At 42.5% G+C, this 21,575-nt stretch overlaps 2 protein-coding genes across 3 annotated transcripts; one reads left to right on the top strand and one right to left on the bottom strand.

Annotated features, from left to right (window-relative positions):
- Positions 1-24: 24 nt before the first annotated feature.
- si:ch211-274f20.2 (calnexin) lies at positions 25-8,428 on the bottom strand. Of its 2 annotated transcripts, none has more exons than XM_031587277.2 (15): positions 8,280-8,428; positions 7,986-8,059; positions 7,749-7,822; positions 7,591-7,646; positions 7,317-7,458; positions 5,611-5,692; positions 5,243-5,435; positions 4,720-4,909; positions 4,163-4,276; positions 3,578-3,734; positions 2,439-2,636; positions 1,081-1,200; positions 766-868; positions 437-510; positions 25-326 (listed from the first exon to the last, which is right to left on the bottom strand). In XM_031587277.2, the coding sequence occupies exons 2-15, from the start codon at positions 8,055-8,057 to the stop codon at positions 315-317; spliced, it is 1,587 nt and encodes a 528-aa protein (XP_031443137.1). In that variant the 5' UTR covers positions 8,058-8,059; positions 8,280-8,428; the 3' UTR covers positions 25-314. The 2 variants fall into 2 exon arrangements, with proteins under 2 accessions (XP_031443137.1, XP_031443138.1); XM_031587278.2 differs by having other exon boundaries at positions 8,303-8,428.
- A 454-nt stretch (positions 8,429-8,882) lies between these two features.
- magt1 (magnesium transporter 1) lies at positions 8,883-16,364 on the top strand. Its single transcript, XM_012831633.3, has 10 exons — positions 8,883-9,052; positions 10,196-10,365; positions 10,521-10,638; positions 12,654-12,794; positions 13,465-13,605; positions 13,961-14,050; positions 14,403-14,466; positions 14,694-14,768; positions 15,225-15,315; positions 15,535-16,364. Exons 1-10 carry the CDS (start codon positions 8,972-8,974, stop codon positions 15,548-15,550), a joined length of 987 nt encoding a protein of 328 aa, XP_012687087.1. The 5' UTR covers positions 8,883-8,971; the 3' UTR covers positions 15,551-16,364.
- The last annotated feature ends 5,211 nt before the right edge of the window (positions 16,365-21,575 follow it).

Raw genomic sequence — 21,575 nt, 5'->3', positions numbered from 1 at the left:
TATGAAAGAAGACGCTGCAAGATATTTTTAGACACACAAGGATCACCGAAACAGGCATTTTTATTGGTTTAGACTTCCACAGAACAATATTCACAGTGGACCAACCAGTCCAAGCAAGCAGGTTCTTCACCAGGTTGTATATCTGACTCTCTCATCTCAGATTCTTACTCCGGTTGTACATCTGATCCTCTTTCAGCCCATTTTGAAATATGAGCAAGACAGCTGCTATTGTCATTTCATTTCCTCCTCACTGGAATTCTGAGGGCTTATTGTTGGAATACTGAGAGTTGGCTGAAGACAGCAGGGCGTCATCATCACTCTTTAACCTGAAAAAAACCCATCACATTATTACACAAATACACACTAAACATATGCTATACACAGACTTGGACCAAGTGCATATTTGAGAGGTTAACTTTGTGTAAGCCGTATTTACCTTGAGCTCCAAATCTGACTTTTTCTGGGCCCTTTGGATCTCTCTCTTCCTCGGCCCAGTTCTGTTAGTCACCCCTAGAAAGAAACACACAGGACCCTCATTGTAGTACCAGCGACGAACATGACAAGATATTTCCTGGCATTTGCTGATTCGGATGGTAGTCTTAGATTTATACACGCAAGTGAAACTATTATTTCGCCTGCCAAACATTTGCCAAATAACACTTGACCGCCTAGAAGTGCATCGTCCTATATAGCTAGTGCCTTTCCCCAAGACTACCGCAAGCAGATATCCCTGCTAAGACAAGGCAGCTGATGTGATGCTCTCACCGTAGTCACTCAGGCTGGGGTGGCCCTCAAGGTCCTGTGGGCTGTCGGGTTGAGGCTCGTCTGATTTTTTGTAGTAATAATCCTGATCGGGGGGGCCAAATCGCTGCAATGAAAAAACAAATACAGAGCCTATTAAAGACTTCTATAAATACATTTAATTTATTCTTTCTAATCATGTGAAATGAGTAAAGACTGCCCCCTTGAGTTAATTTAATTTATCTTATAACATAAGGCATGTCCGAGTGGGAGTTTTTCTGAATGAAACCATGTGTTTCCATGACTGAGCACCATCACAGCCAGTCAGCTGGGACCTACCTTATCAGGCCACATGAAACTGATAAACAGTATGATGGGAAGGCCCACAGTGAAGACATACACCCCCCACAGCCATGGCCGCTTTACTGTGGCCACAAACAGCCGTTCCAGCAGCCTCGGCTGTTAGAGAAAGACATGCATGAAGATAAATAAGATAGTGTTTCCTTATAAATAAAAGACTGGTTTAACAACCATTCCTGACATACACACATAAGGTCCCTTGTCCTCATAGACAGTTGTCTATGTTCATAAGGAAGATTTGCTGGGAAAGCTTGATGGTATGACTCAAAACTGACTGTGTGTGTGACATGATATGATTATACCCACAGGCAAACGCCAACCCATTTTTAGACGACCGTGATGAGAGCTAACTTTCTCCACCCCTCTGTGTCTGCCTCTTGGACAATAATGTTTTCTATGTGATATGGACATAAGCCGCAGGCCAGATGTCTCCATTAAACCATTTCAACACATGCCATTGTCCAAATACCATATGGCTTGTTGGGAATCTCAGTATTGCTCAGAAGCCCATCGGCTGAATTGATATTATGACGAAAATCAAAACCCAAACTGATGTGCTATTCAGAAGCCCTGAAATACACTCCATGATTATATGATATAATTCCACCTCTGATTCAGCGTTTCTTACCCAACCCATCACTCAAGTCATAACTTTCAAATACCATCGGACCACACCTTAAAGTGTAACTGCACCATAAAATTAGTTTTTTTTTAGCTGAAAACTAAATGAAATGAGTGAACTTTGATCTATGCTGCATTTTATAGGATAGAAAAGACTGCTACTGGCCATCTACTGTTTAAAATCAATTGCAAGGCCAATGCTGACGTAGTGTCAACCGTTTAGGACAGGGGTTTTCAACCGGGGGTCTGTGGCCCCCTGGTGGTCCGCAACATGAGCCTATGTTGATCAGTTCACCATTGATTTTTTTATTTATTTTTATAAATTCGCTTTGATATTTCAACACATTTCAAGATTACACTTGAATATCATGAAAAATATCGAAGAAATTACACTGGCAAGTGCTACAGGCCGAATATGTGCGCGGGGGAGGGGGCGTGGCGACGACGGTTAGTGATCTACCCTAATAACTGCACATATTTAAGTGTTATAGGCAGAAAATCTGTGCAGGGGAGGGGGCGTGGCGGCGGTTACAAACACGCACGCGCGTGCAGGTACATCAGTGGGCCGCAAATTACTTTCTAGTCAGAATGATGGTCCCTGGGACAAAACCAGTTGAAAACCCTTGGTTTAGGACTTTTCCAGACACTTCCAGATAATTTAACACCTAGTTCACACAAAGGTTCTGCATCCAAAAGAGTGAGTGGAAGTTCTGTACCGGCTGTCTCTGTCCCCAGGTGTCCTGAGTCCAGCGCTGGGCGGTGTTCAGGTCGTCAGACAGCAGGATATTGTCGAACAGCACCCCCGCAGTCAGGGACCAGAGCTCCAGCCCCACGGCCCCCACAGGGCTCATCCGGAAGGGGTGCGGGTCCTCGAAGTAGCCTGGGTTTGGGATGGAGCGAGGTTGCCATTTCCCCTGGATGGGAATCATCGGTTAACTCATGATGCAATATTATCATATTATTCTTCCTCTACATTCAAGAGGCCCCACATGAAGGTGGCAGGCAGGAAAACCATAATGGTTATATGAATACATTCGTTTTTAACTGCCCTGTGTATGAAGACGATGATATTTGGTGTCAGTGTATCAATAATGTATTGCAAGCAGAAACATCGTGATGTATTGACGGCTGGAATGTTTGCCCCACCTCTAGTCCCCTTACAGTCACAGTCAGACACAATGCCAAGAAATAATCAACACAAATAACAGAAAGTCTTTTCACTTTTATGACAACCGTAGAGGGAGATCGATCAGAGGATTAAAGATTTTAGCTTAGAGAATTTCAATTACTAAAGAAACTGTTCTGTGTTTTGTTTACATTTTCCTGTAACAAAGCCTTAAAGCAGAGCTAGACAGTGTTAATCATTTTTCAGACACATTCATTCATGCCTGCTTACAGTACAAAGAAGGCATACATTTCAGCAGTGTTTGCACTGGAAATGGGGAAACCTTTGACCCTGGCAACCTATGTACACACTGAGAGCTATAGAGTACCAGGAAATACTGGTGAAATAGTAAGGATATCCGGTAGATATGGGTGCAGAAAATTGTCAAAATATAAATGCACTGCTCCCACACTTTGCGCCCTTCATTATTCCATGTGAAGGCTAGCAAGGTAAAAAAAAAGGTACTCTATGGCTGTGGAAGTCTTGACAGCCAGTGATGTTCCAAGTCCAACCCTATTAGCCATTCTTCACACCCTTTCCTCTGAACACAACATGCAACAAAAGCACTTGGCTGCAGCTCCATCAGAAACGTAGCTACCCACAGGATTGTTACCAAAAACGTCATGGGTTTTGCAACACTTCAGCGTGACATCTAGTCTCTTGTGTAGCATGTAACTGAGCACCTGGTACCTGATAGTTGGGGTTGTCAATCATAGGAGGCTTCCATTTCCCTCTGTAGGCGGGGTTAGGGACCATGGGTGGGGCCCAGGGACCACAGCCAACAGCATGAGTGCATGAGGGGTTAGGAACCAAAGGAGCCTCCCACTCCCCATCCATTTCCTCAGACCTATGGACACACGCACATACACAGGTACACTGATGTTACTGATGCTTTCCGATTGCAAACACAACCCTATAGTAATGACATAATGTACATGGGTTGCATAAAAGAACAAGTCAATGGGATCCATCACATGGCAGAAGTTACAGAGTTTTATAAGGTCACAGCCACAAAGCATATATCAGGTATTACAGAAAACGGTTGTATAAAAACTAATACTCTGAAACAGTTTCCACTTAAGTGCACTTCACAGCTGCACACACAGCAACACACATACATTATTTATTTTAGGTTTCTAGGAACTAAAACAAACTTGCTCACACGGTCATTCTGTAACGCACACAGTTCTGGCAGGAAGCTGTGAGAGGCATATGACTCGGCAGTGGAGATCTCATGATGAGATATGTGGCTGGCAGCCCATCTGGGTGACTCACCAGTCGTCTGGGGGCCGTGCCATAGGGTCAGGGATGAAGGGCTCCTCCTCCCCCAGCCAGCCATCGGGTCTCTGGGCTGCAGGGTCAGGGATGAGCTCTGGAGCTTCCTCATCCCTGCAGTACACACAGAGGATGTCACTCAGTCAGGAGGTTCCAGGCTGTGCGAGGACTAAGAGTAGTGTAGCCATGTTCACTTCATGGCACACCAGAGCGTGAGTGTGTTTAAGTGAGTGAGTGTGTGTGTGTGTGTGTGTGTCTGAGTGAGTGTGTAAGTGTGTGTGTCTTATTCTTTCATCAACATGTGTACACAGTCATTGCATTTGGGTGGCTGAGGTGTCAAAACAAGAATTTGATTCAGCTTTACTGATGCTTGGTCCCCTGTAGTTTTGACAGTTGTAGTTAAATATCTCTAGAACCTCCTGTCTCTCCTGATATTATTGACAGTTGTAGTTAAATATCTCTAGAACCCCCTGTCTCTCCTGATATTACTGGCAGTTGTAGTTAATTGTTGTGAATTGTTTTAGTTTGTTGGAATAGTGATGTCCGAGTTCACACACCAGTCCAGGGGTTTTGTAGCAGTGGGGTCTGGGATGTGAGGTCTGTCGTCCCAGCTCTGTGGTGCAGTATCGCCAGGGTCTAACACTTCCCTGGGCGGATTCACTGGAGGCTCCATGTCTTCCAGCAAACTGCCTTTACTGATGACCATGAGGTCGATGAGAATTTCATAGGTGTTATCTGGATACAAGCCTGGGAAGCGAACGGGAACACTGGTAGATTAGAAATTTAGTGCTGAGGGGGGTCACACTAACCTGAGCAGGAAACAATGAACAGGAAGTACTCACTATTATTGTCACTATTAGCGATGCACAAGAGACCTTTATTGCGTAATCACAGAGGTCTCTGATCCAATGACTTAATGATTCAAATCCCAAGAACTGTGTGAATCAGAAAAACAAAGCATGCTGTATCAGGCGTGGGACAGAGATCAGATAATGCTGCATCAAGCCGCTTCAAGCATCAGTGTCAGGTTTACAAACAAAATGCCCTCTCTCTCTCTCTGAACTTCCAGCCAAGACTCACGCAGTGTGTACAGGTGGGGATTGCGGTCGTTGAAGTAATCGCTCAGGTCCACGTCAGGCTGTCGCGCGTGCTTCTCCTCGTACTCCCCCGTCACCGGGTTACGATGGCGGAAGATGAAGTGGACCTTGTGGCTTTTACCACATTTATCTGGTCCAAACATGATGGTGTAAGGAGTGGCATCGTTGAACTGGCTCTGACATGGAATCAAAGAGAGGAATAGCTCAGAACTTTATCTACAGCTGGATGATGTTATAAAATACTTGCAATAAATGAACCAGTCATCGTCGAATGGAAATCAGTTCAGTAATTTAGAAGTCACTACACAAGCTTCATAAAAAGCCACAAGAGTCATAAAAAAGTACACTTACTACATGGAGCCCATCATACCCAGAGAGCAACTTGATGTAGGCCCCACCACAGTCAACACCCTTCAGGAAGAGCACTTCATACCTGCAGTTTGATGCAATAAAGTCACATCATTGCAGGTAAAAGTAAAGCTAGCGCTAAACAAAAGACTGTATATCTAGGGGAGATGTGTACGGCAACCATACACAATTTCTGTCATGTGACCCTAAATTTAGTTTGCATTCTGCATTTTCATCTTGCTGTGGAAGAAAGGACCATGTAGATGAAGTGGTAAGCATATTCTTTTATGCCTTTTTTGTCATTGGCTACAACATTTGTGATTATATGGATATTCATCACATTATGTGTTTATGTTGGTGTATATAATGTTTAAAGCCTAAAAAGTTTGCAATAATGCCAACATACAGTTGAGAGTGTACACTGAAAATGAAAACAAATAACCTGTGAATGTTCTTCAAAAGAATAAAAGTTTCATTAAATGTAAGACTTTCAGGTCTATTTCTTGGCAAACCATCTTCAGGTTTCAGAACTGTCAACAAATTTGTTGTAATATTTATTTGAACACCAGAACACCATACAAATAATTGGGGATTTAATTATTAAGAATTATACTTAGAAAGATTATATTTATATTATATTTAGAAATCTGGTCAATAATAGTTTTTCACAGATGGCTCAATTTACTTTAACATAGGGCAAGTTGAGCCATATTTTGGGACCCTATATTTTGTTGTCTATTTGAGTTAGACACACTGGTAATGTTTCAATTGATGGCACACATCCTGAACTTGTATTTAATACATTGGTTATATTTCTGTATCATATTCCCTTGGCTATAGGTTGACCTAAAAACAGCTCATCTTACCCCAATCTCCCCACAGGGTGTGTGTGTGTGTGTGTGTGTGTGTGTGTGTGTGTGCGTGTGTGTGCGTGTGTGTGTGTATGGATATATGTGTGTAGGTGTGTGTGTATGTGTGTGTGTGTATATATGTGTGTGTGTGTGTGTGTGTGTGTGTATGTGTGTGTGTGTGTGTGTGTTAGTATGTATATGTGTGTATGTGTGTGTGTGTGTATGTGTGTGTGTGTGTGTGTGTGTATGTGTGCGTGTGTGTATGTGTGCGTGTGTATATGTGTGTGTGTATATATGTGTGTGTATGTGTGTGTGTATGTGTGTGTGTGTGTATGTGTGTATATGTGTGTGTATTTAAATAAAGGAGTGGGATGCAATGCAAGATTAGTGGAGCACAGGTCAGGCTTTGACCTCATTTGCCAGTTCACAACTACCCAAAGGACCCCACTTCCATTGTAGGATGACAGTACACAGTGATCATGGGACCATGGTTGTCAACATATCATGCCAACAAACCCATACTCTGCTAAAATGATGACGATATTGCACAATCAAGCTCTGACCTGACTATGAATCATGTTTTAAATAGCCTGGTCCAGTCCACACCACCAGCCCCAGAACAAAACATCTATAAATGGAACTCCCTTGCGGGGACATGTGCCTGTGTGTTTTTAGGGCCTCCGAAACAAAACAGCAGGCCAGGTCCTCCAACCCAGTTCCCTCCAATTCTCATATAACAATGCTCTAGAGATGCTACTGGCTTCAAAACAATCATTATTGTGCAGGCTGGTTGTTTCACACACACACACACACACACACACACACACACACTCACACACACACGTGTGTGTAACTTACTGCAGGCAGAGAGGTTTGTCCCTGAAGTGGTACATGGAACGCAGGTACGCAGCAATAGCATGATGACGACCCGGACTCTTCATCACCAGTCCTCTGTTTCCTGGCAACACCGGATGATCAGGCTCCTCCACAGCCCAGTGCCCTGAGAGAAAACAGCCATGTCATTTTAGTTTATCTAATGTGTGGAATTTTACCAATTTAGGCATGTGTATGAGACTATGAGACTACTCCAGGACAATGTAAAATAAATAATATATATCTGTATCTCATGTACCATCATACTTCAGGTTCTCCTCCCCCACTTTGCCTGCTTTGGACAGGACCCATCGTCTTCCACACAGACATAGGGACATACGGTTTCATCATTAGTAAATGAGGAATTTGGGTTATCATTGTTGAAAAGTTAATTATTCAGTCAAATGGGATATGCACCTGTCCAGTGGCGCAGAATCAAAGGTTTCCGCAAAATGGGCTTTTTCTGGTATGGGCACATTTCTGTAAACAATCTGGAAGTAATAAAATGCAGTAACTGTAGTTATGCCTAAACTAAAGTAATTCTACATTCATTCACAATTATATTACCCAACCATAAACATTCCAAAGCCAAGTAGCTACTATAAGAGACAATAAATACAAATTGATACGATTTCAAGGTCTGCACGAACTAACCTGTCCCTCGCTTAAAGGTGAGGAAAGGCAAACCCAGGCGCAGGTAAGAATCACGTGGAGACTACTAGCCATACCTGTAGGCAACAAAACACCAGTGATGCTCTCATGCCAATATTTGTCATTCAAAAGTTTTGAGAAACCGTGCCATCACCATGATGCACTAAACATTGAGTTAAATTGTCGTGAGATATACCAACAGTCGTTCATTCATAAATCGTCACGCCCGACCAATGACTACTTTAATCCCAATCAAAATAGAGAATAACAAGCTCACAAGATTTAGCAATTGCTTACCTCGTGTGGCATTGTATGCTTACCTCTGGTGTGCGGAAGTTTCTGAAACCACAAGGCTATTAAATGTGGACTTTGATCTGAACTATTTCATTGGGAAACGTAGTGCGTAAACTAACTTATTATAAGCCCATGCAGCACCTGCGTTTAATGGGAATTGTCGGGCCATATCAATAGCCTACTAAGAAATTAATTTATAAAATGGCTTCAAGGGTGGGGGATTATAGAGTATAAAATGTATACCTAATCGATAACCTGTTGTATTTAATGACATACGTTGATATTGCAAAACAAAATAGTGATACAAAATAATCCCTTCAATTGAATTGACTTAAGTATATCAAAATTACCCTATTTATGTTGACAGGGAGAGGTCTTTCAGGGAAAAGCAGCACGTTATCTAGTATGCAGTTCCATATGGAATAGACTTGACTGTGTCAATAATGCCAATGATTCTCAAATATTGTAATAATAATATTTATATATATATTTTTAAATAACTGCCAGAGCAAAAAATTACACTGAAAATAAATGATGCAGGAATCCACAGTTCCCAAAATGCAGCAGCTTCTGGACAGTCATGCATCTGCGACACCTCTCCGCTATTGGCCAACTACTGAGGGTAACCGACCAATAGAAAAGTTACAGACGGGTTCCTGGAGTCGTGGCTTTTTGACGATAAATTGTGAGAAGAGATGTCTCCGAAACTTTTGTATGCACTGTTTTTAGTGTTACTTTGTCATGCAAAATCTTCAGATGGACAGAAGAAGAAAGAGGTATTGACATTTTACTACGGCTAAATTGTAAACTATATCCATAATCGAATGTGCTTCATTCAATTCTCTAAGCTAATTAACTTCAGTCAGCTAGCAAGCTTAGCTAGCTTACCTGAGCATCAACCTTTTCCGTGTTGTTCAGGAAGCTCTCATGCTAGCTGTCATTGGTTTTGACTAACAGGTTCTTTTGCAACTTTGCACGTTACATCGTTGCAAATCTATGGGACCTCATAGTAATTGCATGCAACATTTCGGATTATCAATTATTGGCTAGCAAGTTATATAGAACAGCTAGCCAGCTAGCGAGAGATTGACAGCAGATAAGCTGCAACCGACAATCCTGCTATGTGAAGAACGAACGAGCGAACAAAACAGATTTTAACCTGTTCTCACAGCACAAGGATGAAAGTGAAGCAATTTCACTAACATCGCACAGGGTTTATATTCTTAAGATTTGTTTAATTCTGACGCCATAAATGTTTCCAATGTCATCAAGAATAGCCACGCTCGACTAAAAGTATTTTTGTCATCCCAACTGCGCCTTCTGAAATGCAAGGATGTCAGTTTTACACAGGGTCGAACAGGCACACTTTGACCCTTTTTATCACCTCTGAGCTCACCCAAATATATGCAAAAGGTCCCTCTCCTTAGCTCTCTTACTCATATGCAGACTACATGGCGTCAGCACCTGATAATCTAAGTTACACACACACACACACACACACACACACACAGAAACACATAAAAGCCATGTTCCTGCTTACATAAGCACATGCTTCATACAAGGTAATCATTAATACAAGGCACTTGATTAATACATTCTTAAGTCATGAACAGTATTTCGAAATGAGTTCTAACAATATCTATATCTATTGGCCTCTGTTAGTCCGCCCTCTGATATCCTACACATGCTGTACATTATTTATTATCAGACAATCCATTTAATAGCCATAACATTGATACTGACATGTGGTTCGTTTACTCCACGATCATACACAATCATAATCAAACACATGGACACTAGTATGTAAGATAAAGCCACATAATTGATAACCGAAGAAACTGGTCAAACACAGAGCCTTTCATGCTAGAAATAACAAGAATCGCTTTTGTGTGTAACACTTTTGTCTTCTGTGTTTTCAGACGCTTCTCTCTGAGAAGGTCACCCAGATGATGGAATGGGCCAGCAAGCGCGCTGTCATCCGCATGAACGGAGAAAAGTTCCGGAAGCTGATTAGGGCTCCTCCGCGGAACTACTCCGTGGTGATCATGTTCACCGCGCTACAGCCTCAGAGACAGTGCGCCGTGTGCAGGTGAGAGACTGCGATGGATACGACTATTAACATTTTGGAGGAAAATATGTAATAATAATATCTTGCAGAAGTAGAGAAACCTAGTTTGTAGTATAGTGGACATTATGAAATGTTATTTACTAAGACATTTTGTATTGCCTTTTTTATGTTTGCAGACAAGCAGATGAGGAATACCAAATCCTGGCCAATTCCTGGCGGTACTCCAGTGCCTTCACCAACAGAGTCTTCTTTGCAGCTGTGGACTTTGATGAAGGATCAGATGTCTTTCAAATGGTAATCTCACTTTCTGTCTTACTTTTGTAAAGGTAGCCAAATTCTTACCAACGACGGAAAACACCAGGCTGGAAGGTTTATACGTGTCTGAACATTATGGGACTGTAGAATGCGTTAGGGTGGTAAATATTGTGGAAACATGCACTTAATCAGACTCCATGATATGATTATGATGTTACCAACCAGTGTATAAGCCAGTTGTTAGGAATTAGAATAGAATAGAAGAATAGAAAAGCCTTTATTGTCATTGTATTTGCATACAACGGAATTTGGAGTGCTTCTTCTGTTGGTGCGACGAGGGACAACATATAACACAACAACAACATATAACACAACAATATTACAATTATCTAAAAACAGTACGAATAGCTTAAAAAAATATATAAATTGCATGGCACACGAGGAGTTGAATGACCAATGTACAGTTTATTAATACAATAAATGGTAAGCTTAAATGTTACAAGTATCAGTCAAACTGAATGTTAGGCAAAAACCAAATGTGAAAGTACTGTAAATAATAACAATTGAATGAACAGGGGGGTATTCGTCGTAGCTCGCTAAGCGGTTTAGCGAACTAATTTTCAGGCTAAGATAAAAAACGCCCCTCTTTTTGGTTCGTGGAAGCAACTTTCGATAATTCACCATAGTTACATATCAATTAGCACTAACTTGCTCCAGCGCAGGCTAACGTAAGTGTAGCTGGATAAGCTTGCCATACCCCTGGAAAAAGGAGGGATCCCATTGACCAAGGAGCCATATTAGATAGTTAGATTAGCGTAGGGAGAGAGTTCTTTGCGATCGCCAAGATCCATTATTCCATCATGATGAGTTCTTGTATGAGCGCTACCGATTCAGCCGACAAGGAATAATTGATTTACAAGACGTTGTCGAGTCATTTATTGCAAACACCACAGTCAAACATTGACTGTCTTGCGCTTTTTTGCGAGTGGTAAATTTTTGTAGTGTCTGCGATGCGGAGAACAAAGCACTCATAATTATATGAGAAATACACACAATTTATTTTCACTGCTTCAATTTATTGCATTTGTTATTAATACATTAAGTCATTTAACAGACGCTTTTATTCAAAGCGACTTACAAGGAAATGTAAAACTACACCGAGGAAGGAGGTGAGGGGTATCGAACTAGCATAGGTATACTCTGTACCAGGTCACATTTGCCGTCGCTCATTCATACATAGAATCACCCATCACCCATAAACATCCTCACACACCGCTTCTTGTATTGCTCTCACAGCTGTGGCGGTGTTGAATTTTGCCATGATTATGGTCTTGTATTCTTCATAAGCGTTCATGTTCACATCCTGCTCGCCAGCGGAGAAAAAAAGAGCCCTTTTCTTTGAGTTTAGAACCATTATACCGTTAGAAAATCATTGTTTTGGTGATCGACCTTTCCTGCTTTTTGAAGTAGGACGTGCACGCGCAATTGCCCTGATAAGTTTAGCCTGGTTGAAATTAACCACATGATTTGGATACGGATCAGCCGTTGACAAACCGATATTTGATGTTCTCAATCAGCTCACTAATGTTAACGTGCTAAAAGGACAATTGATTAACTTAGCTTCAACCCTTACGACGAACGGGGCCCAGGTTGGATGCCAGACCAGATAAACTTGACAAATCCAAATGCATGAGATGCATAAAAGGATAAACCCAAATCTGAGATTACTGACAGAGAAATTGTTATGGAGAGACAAACAGCATGTGTGCTTTTATAGCTCAGCACGCATTCTGTGCATCTGCCACAAACCAATACTTTTGCCCAACTAACCACTTGACTGGTTGTCTGACGCTGACTAGAACAGAAGTGTCAGTAAGACTGATTTGCATCAGAACCAAAGTGAGATTCTAGTCAAAAGCTCAGTCATGTGCAGATGCTTTGCAGATACTTGTCATGAATTCGATTTGCATTACCATGATCAGACTATTGCAGGGAAAACTGTAACACGAAACTGCACTGATGGTGAGTGACCAACTCTTTGCTCTGTCCCTCAGCTCAACATGAACTCGGCCCCCACCTTCATCCACTTCCCCTCCAAAGGGAAGCCCAAGAAAGCCGACACCTACGAGCTGCAGGTGCGAGGATTTGCAGCGGAACAGCTGGCCCGTTGGGTGGCAGACCGCACCGACGTCCATGTAAGCAAACCACTTCTCACACTCACAGTCACACTCTCACCAGACACACTCTCACCAGACACACTCTCACCAGACACACTCTCACCAGACACACTCTCTCCAGACACACTCTCTTACACACACACACACACACACACACACACACACACACTCTCTCTCACTCACACACACACTCTCACTCACTCACACACACACACTAACACAGACAAGCCTCTGTCTGTGCTTCTCTTCAATTTAGTAAAAGGCAGTTTCACTTGTCATCAGTTTATTCAAATTAGACCTTTCAGATGTCAGAAATGGAGAAGTAGTTAGACAAGGAAGGGAATTCAGACACAGGTGGTTTAGGGGCCATCAGGCCACCATGCAGAACAATCACCTGTTCATAAAAATGGTTCCTCATCACACCCATTATTCATTTAAATCCTGAATGGGATAAATGATCATGCCATTTATGAAAAACTGACTCCACCATAATCAAGATGTCATGTAATGAGACAGCTCCTCAGCACAACACTGAGTCACTGAAACATTGTTGTGTGTGTGTGTGTGTGTGTGTGTGTGTGTGTGTGTGTGTGTGTGTGTGTGTGTGTGTGTGTGTGTGTGTGTGTGTGTGTGTGTGTGTGTGTGTGTGTGTGTGTGTGTGTGAGTACGTGTACCATGTCTTCTGTAGATACGCGTGATCCGCCCTCCTAACTACGCGGGGCCTCTAATGCTGGGCTTCCTGCTGGCGGTGATCGGAGGACTGGCGTACCTGCGCCGCAACAACCTGGAGTTCCTCTACAACAAGAACGTCTGGGCCTTCTCTGCTCTGGTGTGTATGCTGTGACTTGGTTCAGGATCTCTGTCTTTCTCTCTATCTATCTCTATCAATCTCTCTCTCTCTCTCTCTCTCTCTCTTCATCTCTGAAGAGTTTCTCTTCGTTGATAACTTTGTTCTAACTATGTTTTCTCCATCTCACTCTTCATCTGTCTTGCTATTTAGTATGTCTCTCCATCTCAGATTATTCTCCCTTTATTTTCTTTGTCCTTCCCAGACTTCTCTCTCTTATGCAGTCCTGTCACAATCCCTTTTTCCCCTCCGAACATTGTCACATTTTGCAGTAGCTTTTCACTGTTTAAAAAATAGTACTCAGTAGCAGTGGAGGATAATCTTTTCCTGTCCCTAGTGCTTCGTGCTGATCATGACATCAGGCCAGATGTGGAACCACATCCGAGGACCTCCCTACGCCCACAAGAACCCCAACACAGGCCAAGTGGTAAGCCCTGTTCCCTCTGCTCTCAGAGTGCCACATGATCAAACAGCACCAGAAACTGGGATATACCACTTTATTTTTGGCCTTTTGGCTCCTGAGCTGACCGCCCACAGTTGTGATTAATTGGTACTTGGCCGTATGCACTGTAACTTTAAACTACCCTGGCTGGTGTGATGTCATTGGTTGCCTAGCTGAATTTGAATTGAGAGTTAATGTCATATTGGACAGATGAACCGTTTTACAACTCTTAATGGATCAAAATGCTCCAGCCTGGATGAGTTTGTGACATGTTCAGATGCCTGTTGGGTAATCTTTGTGAAACACCCCTTCTGTTCTTCTTCCCGTCCTCCTGCAGAGCTACATCCATGGCAGCAGCCAGGCCCAGTTTGTGGCTGAGACTCACATCGTGCTCCTCTTCAGTATCCTTTAAAAAACCTCATGCAAAGGAAATCAGTAATTTCAAACATTGCCTTTTTCAGCTCTCTGCTCTTGATGAATAAGTGGATGTCATCAGTGTGTTGGCCTTTGCCACAATATGCCCTGAAAGTAAAACAATCGCATGATGGGTCTCTTGCATTACAATAATGACTTGGTGGTTATTAACTCCGTGTGTCCCAAACTGGTGCTCCTTGATTCTGTTGTTCAGACGCCGCTGTGACTATCGGAATGGTCCTCTTACACGAAGCAGCCACGTCTGAAATGGACATTGGCAAGAGGAAAAGTAGGCACTCTCTCTTCTCCGTTGCCTGTATATGTGCTTTGGCCCAAAGTATCTTAAATTGTTGACAAGAGAGAAAAAAAAACTGAGGAAGATGAGACATCCCTAAATATAAAGTGATAACACTGTGATATACAGAGATGTCCGTGCCGTTGGTCTGCATTCATTTGTTATGTTGATATGAGCTGTTATTCAACATGGCAGCTCTGAGAGCCATCACAAAAGCATAATAATCTGTACACTGATGTGTTGGTTAGAACACTGCATGATTTGTTGCACCCAAGGGAAGACCAGCAAGATATGTTGTTGGTTAAAAGCATTTCTATTGGAGCACAAAAGTGTATTTGTTTTTCAGCTGATTTTTGTTGTTGATTGTGTAATTGAACAAGTTGGGTGTTTGCATTTGGGTATCTAACCAATCAGCTGCCTGCTGTCATGACTTCCCTTTTCTTCCCTCAGTCATGTGCATCGCTGGGATTGGGCTGGTGGTGCTCTTCTTCAGCTGGTTACTATCCATCTTCAGAGCCAAATATCATGGATACCCCTACAGGTAACCATTTCCCTCTCCATGTGGTTGTCAAGCTAGTGCTAATGAAGGAATGTAATCAAGATGTAGTTAGTGGCGTCACCCCCCGAAAGAGAGAAAGATAGATGGATAGATTGGTGGATAGATAGAGGAGTAGAGTGATTGATTCCTGGTCAAGCTTGTGACATGGTTTGGTTTTTAGTCATCACAGTCACACTGAACTGTTTCCCCCCCGTTTGTCAGCTTCCTGATCAGCTAAACACAGAACCAATGAAGAGGACCCAGGCCTCAGAAAGAAGAAAAGAGAGAGACAGAGGATCCCAAGAGGAGGAGTCATTGTGTTGAAATGTGCCTTATTTTTCTGTGCTGGTAGTTTCTGTTTGTTGTTGTTGTTGTTGTTGTTTTCCGTGTCAGTTCGGTCTTTTTTTCATCTGTATTTAATTTTTGTTGATTTATTTTTTTCATTTTCAAAAGCAATCTTTTCATAGCTTCACCTTAGGTATAAAGCCAATACAAAGTCTGTCACATGGAGAGAAAGACAATGCATACGGACAATGCAGAAGATGCATACACAGTCGTTAAATTACTTTTAAAGATACATAAGTGATTCTAAGTATTGTCCGCATAAAGTCTTAAAATGGTGATTAGAACGTGAATTGTGAATGGAAAACTGCAGCTGGTTTAGAATAGAAGTTAGTGGGAGAAAAGAACATTTGGGATCACGCAGATGATTTGCAGACTTGCATTGTTTCTTTTTTTCTACCTCATGGTAAAAGTGCACATCACCTGTTCCCAAATCGCGACAACAGATAAGATTTCCTGTAGGTACAGTTTCACTGCAGTTTGCCCGGGCAGCCCAACTTGAATGAGATTTGAGAGATAAGAAATGCACTTGTGGTGTTCGTTCGTCTGTGGTGGTAGGTGAATGTATAGCGGAGATGGTGTAGACGTGTTTGAATGTTTTGTTAGTGTTTTTGGACAGTGCTGGTGCTGCTGTTCTAATGCCTCAGGTCATGCTTTCTGCCATTCAAGTGCCTTAATAAAACAACTTTCTCTGCGGTCTTCTCAGTTTATCCAAAGGCTTCTCCTTTTCTTATTCTTAAGATCACGTTAAACAGTACTACACTATAATTTAACCCAGACATTGAAAAAACGAAGTACCCAAAAATGGCAATAAATAGCTGGTGGTGGAAGGGAATAGTGTGCAACTTTCATGTGCCGTTTGTGTTATAAAACGCATAATGTCTGCCATAAACGACAAAACGCGTATTCCTTCATCATAGGCAAAATGAGGAAATCTGTCACTCAAGTGGCACTCACGAAAGGGTGGCGTTTTGTTATTCATCTCTACTCCTGAGTCCTAACCAGCATATTATTTTATCTAAATCTCCTTTAATTGGGCACAGGTGGTCCGTTAACAGAATAATGACGCATGTAGCCAAGGGAGCCCGTTCATTCCAACTGTCAGGCAGCAAAACTTGCAGTGTTTATTTGTGGCCAGTAGGTGGCAGGATAGTCACTCGCGCTTTTAAGCTAACAGAAAATTCCAAGACGCCATACAGGAAACGGTGGAGTCATGGAACATCGGGAATGAACAATGTTGATTTCGCACTTTTTTTGCGTTCTTTCCTCAAGCATATTTCCAAAGTTATTACTCACTGTCTATCAAAAACTAGGGGTGTGTAACGTGATAATCTGTCATAATTATGTCCTGCTTCACATTTGGGGTCTGAAAACATCATGATGTAGCTTAATCAGTTTCTAGGTGCCAGAACAAGACTAAGAAAGGGAGTAGCTGGGCTCCAGAGACTATGGTCAGTGAGGGAGAAAGGTCTGACATGTTGCCTTAGATTTCCAAGAAGGATCTCTTGCCTGCAATGCCTGTATCAGATACTCAACTAATTACAGGCCATGGGGTTAACTACAAACACACACACACACTCTCATCAACACATACTGTGCAGTGGGGCAGGGTAACAAAAACACGAACCACTGAGGCATGAGAACCTCCCGAAGTGTGTTCAAGCTGACTGTGACCACTTCTTTACTCACTCTTCTGCCAGGCTCTAAACCTCCATTCTAAACCAATCTGACTCACTCCTCTTTTGCTCACATCCCGTACTACTGTATCAACAGGTAACATGGGCCCCCACCCTCACCCTTGCTGTCTCTCTCTCTCCCTCTCTCCTGCTCTCTCTGCCCTCAGAGTGCATTTGCATGCCCGAACAGGTGCTGCGTCTGCATTCGCTACCGCTGCGGCTGAGGGGCCGGCCCAGATGTCAGGCAGCCCAATCACGCCAAAAGCTGCCTTTAATGCCATATAAGGCAATAGCCTGAGCGTTCCCAGTAGTGCCGAGCGGGTGTTTCCCTGCAGAACGGAGGTATTGTTCCTCACGGAGACGGATGCCTGTCGGCAAAGGATGTGCGCCCCGGACAGCCCACTGAGGGGGCAGGCACTAAAATTAGACCCCCAAGTTCATATGGATGGAAGAGAGAAAAGCAAACACTCATTCAAATTATTATTCAAATCAGACAGTTTTAGGACTGTAAATAGTGTTCGGTTGTGTACTTTTATTGGAAGGAAGAATTTGCCGAATTTGACACCAGAGGTGACACACTGAGAACATTTATGTGCGGTCGCTGCCTTTGGTGCGTTTTGTTTAATTCCCTTGATGAAGTGGCGATAAGCTCGGTGAGGCACACGGCACGACAAAAACATGCAAAGAGGATCCAGAGATCTTCCCACTCTGTGCACACCTTGAGCTAAACACGCTCGAAGCAATGCCCCATCAGCCTCAGAGACGGATGCAGAGAGGGACACCTAATCACATACTGAGCAAGGGGAAGGGGAACTCTGTGGTGTTCTGGGTCCCATTGTTCACAGGCTGGGGCAGAGGCCTTTTTATGGTAGTGCTCTCTGGGGTAGATTTTCCTATGTGACATAATCACTTTTCATTTTGGATAAGGAAGGGAACCAAAATGGACTGATTATTCCTTGTTTTCGCTGCCCAGAGAGGGGTGTGTGTGTGTGTGTGTGTGTGTGTGTGTGTGTGTTTGGGGTGGTAGAGGCTCAAATAGACCTTTGGCTTCTCTCTATGTTGTGGGTCAAAGCATCACCTGCAGGCAAATGAGTATCTTGAAGTACACAACAACAAGGCTATAATACTGGGCCCTATTATACAGCTGTTCATGATTTGAAAAAAAAAAATATTAAAAATGATTAAACTTTAGAGCCTGTTTGCCTTTCCTTAACCATAAATGCAGCTTTCCATTTGGGTTCTGCTTCTACAGCTTTCCTCTCACTGGATCTCAATCGTCTGAGATATAAGTGAGAGTTCAGTTATGCATCAGCACAGTTCAACTCAGACCAGTGTAGGTAGGTAGTAGGTTGAAGGGAAAAACTTCATTGAAAGGTTATGCTTTTTTGTCACATTATCATCCATCAGTCTCCTCCCAGGTGTGTGTGTGTGTGTGTGTTGAGCGTGTGTAGACGTGATTGTGTGTGAGTGTATATTGTGTGTAAAAGAATACTGTGTGTGTGTGTGTGCCAGTATTGAGAGTGGCTATTTGTACATACAAGGCAACTGCGCACGCACACACACACACACACACACACGTCAGATATTCACACAGCAATAAAGAGAGGGTGGAGTCATCGGAGGCTTTGAATATAAGACTATGGGTGTAAAAATAAACCTACTCCATTTATTTTGGATCGTGCGTGGCGGGTGCAGGCAATGCCAGCCCTTAACTGATGGCGTAGGTCTGGAAGTGTTTGCATGGCTGTGCGATCTTCTAACACTGTTTTCTTTTATACTATTGTCTTCACGCCACTCTTTGATGACACTCATCTCGTGGAACACTAAACATTATTTTATTTGCATTCATAAGTACATAGTACATGTAAGTTTACAGAAAGGCAGTTCAAATTAGACTTTGAAACTGACATAATGAACGGCTGGATGTAAAGCCGACAAAAGACTTTGTAGATCGTACAGCATTAGCATTCCACCTGTCTTTGTAGCACTGTTTAATGTGGTTCAGAGCAATGGAAGGCTCAGTCAGCTGATAGCCACCACACCCTGGACAAAGCTGTCATTCAAGTCTGCCCAGGTCTCCAGATAGCATCAGACCTCCACTTCCCTCTATGCTCTTTCGACTCTAGCCTTACAGGTGGGACAGGATCTGGATGAAACCAACCATTTCAATCTCATTCCAGGACGAGGCCCAAATCATCCTGCCCTTCTCTTTACTTCACGCTACTTAGCAAGTTTACTGGTATTTGGATAGGATCAAGGAACAAACTCGTTCAGCTCTGACAGTATAGAGCTCTAGTGTACCAGCTTTTGATTGTTATCATATGTAGCCTCTAGGCATGTAACCACATAAGAGGGGAGCTGATGCAAATCCATACATGCAAAAAATAACATTAAGAAGTATAATATAATTTTAATTGTGTCAAAAGTATAGTTATTATATTAAGGATTATGGCTTTGCAGACAACAGAAATATGGTATGAAGATCTGGCATTCTAAACCAGACGGTTTAAAATCATGGTCTGTCTCCAAGATATCAGCCGTAAGCATCGGCCACAAGCTGCAGCGAGACCAGCTTCAGATGTCTGGCAGCGAGTTTCATCAGATGGAACAGCTGCCAAACACCACAGAGATTCCATCATCTAAAACTCCGCTGGACCACACCAGGGAGGCGCATCTCTGGAGGGACTGTAGGAGTACATCTGTCCTCATGATTAGGATTGTTGTTCCCTATGCATTTGCAGTTACTGTGCCCTTGACATTAGTCATTATTTTCTATCACACTCCAATGGAAAATTCCTCAGGAGTTAAGATGCAACTAGTAGGTCAATGTCAAGTCCATGGTGGTGTGTCATCCAAGACAATGACTAACAGGCATGTATATCTGGCAAATATTTCCCAGCAAGGTGAAAAGACCTGCATCTTTCTCTCCCCTCTTTACTAAAATCACAGTCAGGGAGAAGCTTGGAAGCAGTGTGCCAGGTATTCAAAGAAATGCATACCTATAGAAACTCCTCGCACTAGTTTCCATGGATTGCTGAATAACGCATAAGCATGCTGTATGTGAGGTCTATAGATACTATACTATAGCTACTCTGTTGTTCTGGGTTGTTCCTCTCGTAACTCAACTTAAGTTTTCAGTTCCTGATTTGTTTCAGAGACTGTACCTGCCAAAAGCAATTACACATGATTTCAACACATTATCACTGTATGCCAGACATTAACCCTATATTTCACTCTACACCCACACACCCAGGTGTGCCCACAAACCAGATCCAAAGATTTAACAGTGCGAGAGCAAACCTGTGTTGTTTTTTTCTTCACACGTGTTAAGGGACAATTCTGAGAAACAGACACATAAAGGTCTCTCTCAAATGTGATGTTGCTTTTACTGAAGGGGTTGAGAGGCATCCATGTTCTTTCAGAATAAATATTGGATGTGTTGAGCTTGGCTATTCAACCACATAATCAAAAAGAAATGTTTGAGTCAATAAGCAATTTGTTTTTTATTACATGTAGATAAAATGTTTCAGATTAAATGTTGACAATAACAATGAAACATGAAAGGATTCTTTGTATAAACGACGAGCTATGTGTGATGGGTATTTTTATTGGGGTGTGTGTGTGTGTGTGTGTGTGTGTTTCTCTTTAGTTTACAATGGGATTACAACCCCACTGTTTTCAAAGCACCAGCTCACCTAGACTGACTGTTCACCATCAGCTGTTGACTAAATACAGCCATTGGTACCTATATCTATATACAGCAATTGGTACCAATATCTATATGCAGTCATTGGTACATCTGTCTATATACAGTCATTGGTACCTATATCTATATACAGTAATGGGCACCTCTGTCTATATACAGTCAGTGGTACCTCTGTATACAATAATTGGTGGGTCCTTTTTCTCACAACACTATCTCAACAGGAGACATTTCACAAGTTCTATGACCTAAAACAAGCACCTGGTGAGCACCTGAAGAGGCCTTGACCATGGACAGAGAAGAGCCATACCAGTTTCCCAACCTCTATTATAGTGCTCTACTGTGATCTATTGTTGTTAAACGCAGAACATTGGAATTTACGATGCAGGCAGGAATGAACAGAGATAGAACACCCTCAGGAGAAATTCAGAGTATGTGATAAGACACACTGGACTTGTGACGACACGGTGATCAGAGAACACAAGCACAGTGATAAACTCTACAGCCTCTGCAACTGTGCATACAGGTTTAGTCATGTATGT

Source organism: Clupea harengus, chromosome 20 (genome assembly GCF_900700415.2).
Source record: "Clupea harengus chromosome 20, Ch_v2.0.2, whole genome shotgun sequence".
NCBI lineage: Eukaryota > Metazoa > Chordata > Actinopteri > Clupeiformes > Clupeidae > Clupea > Clupea harengus.
The sequence above is the reverse complement of the archived record's forward strand: the minus strand, read 5'-3'. Positions and strand labels throughout refer to the sequence as shown.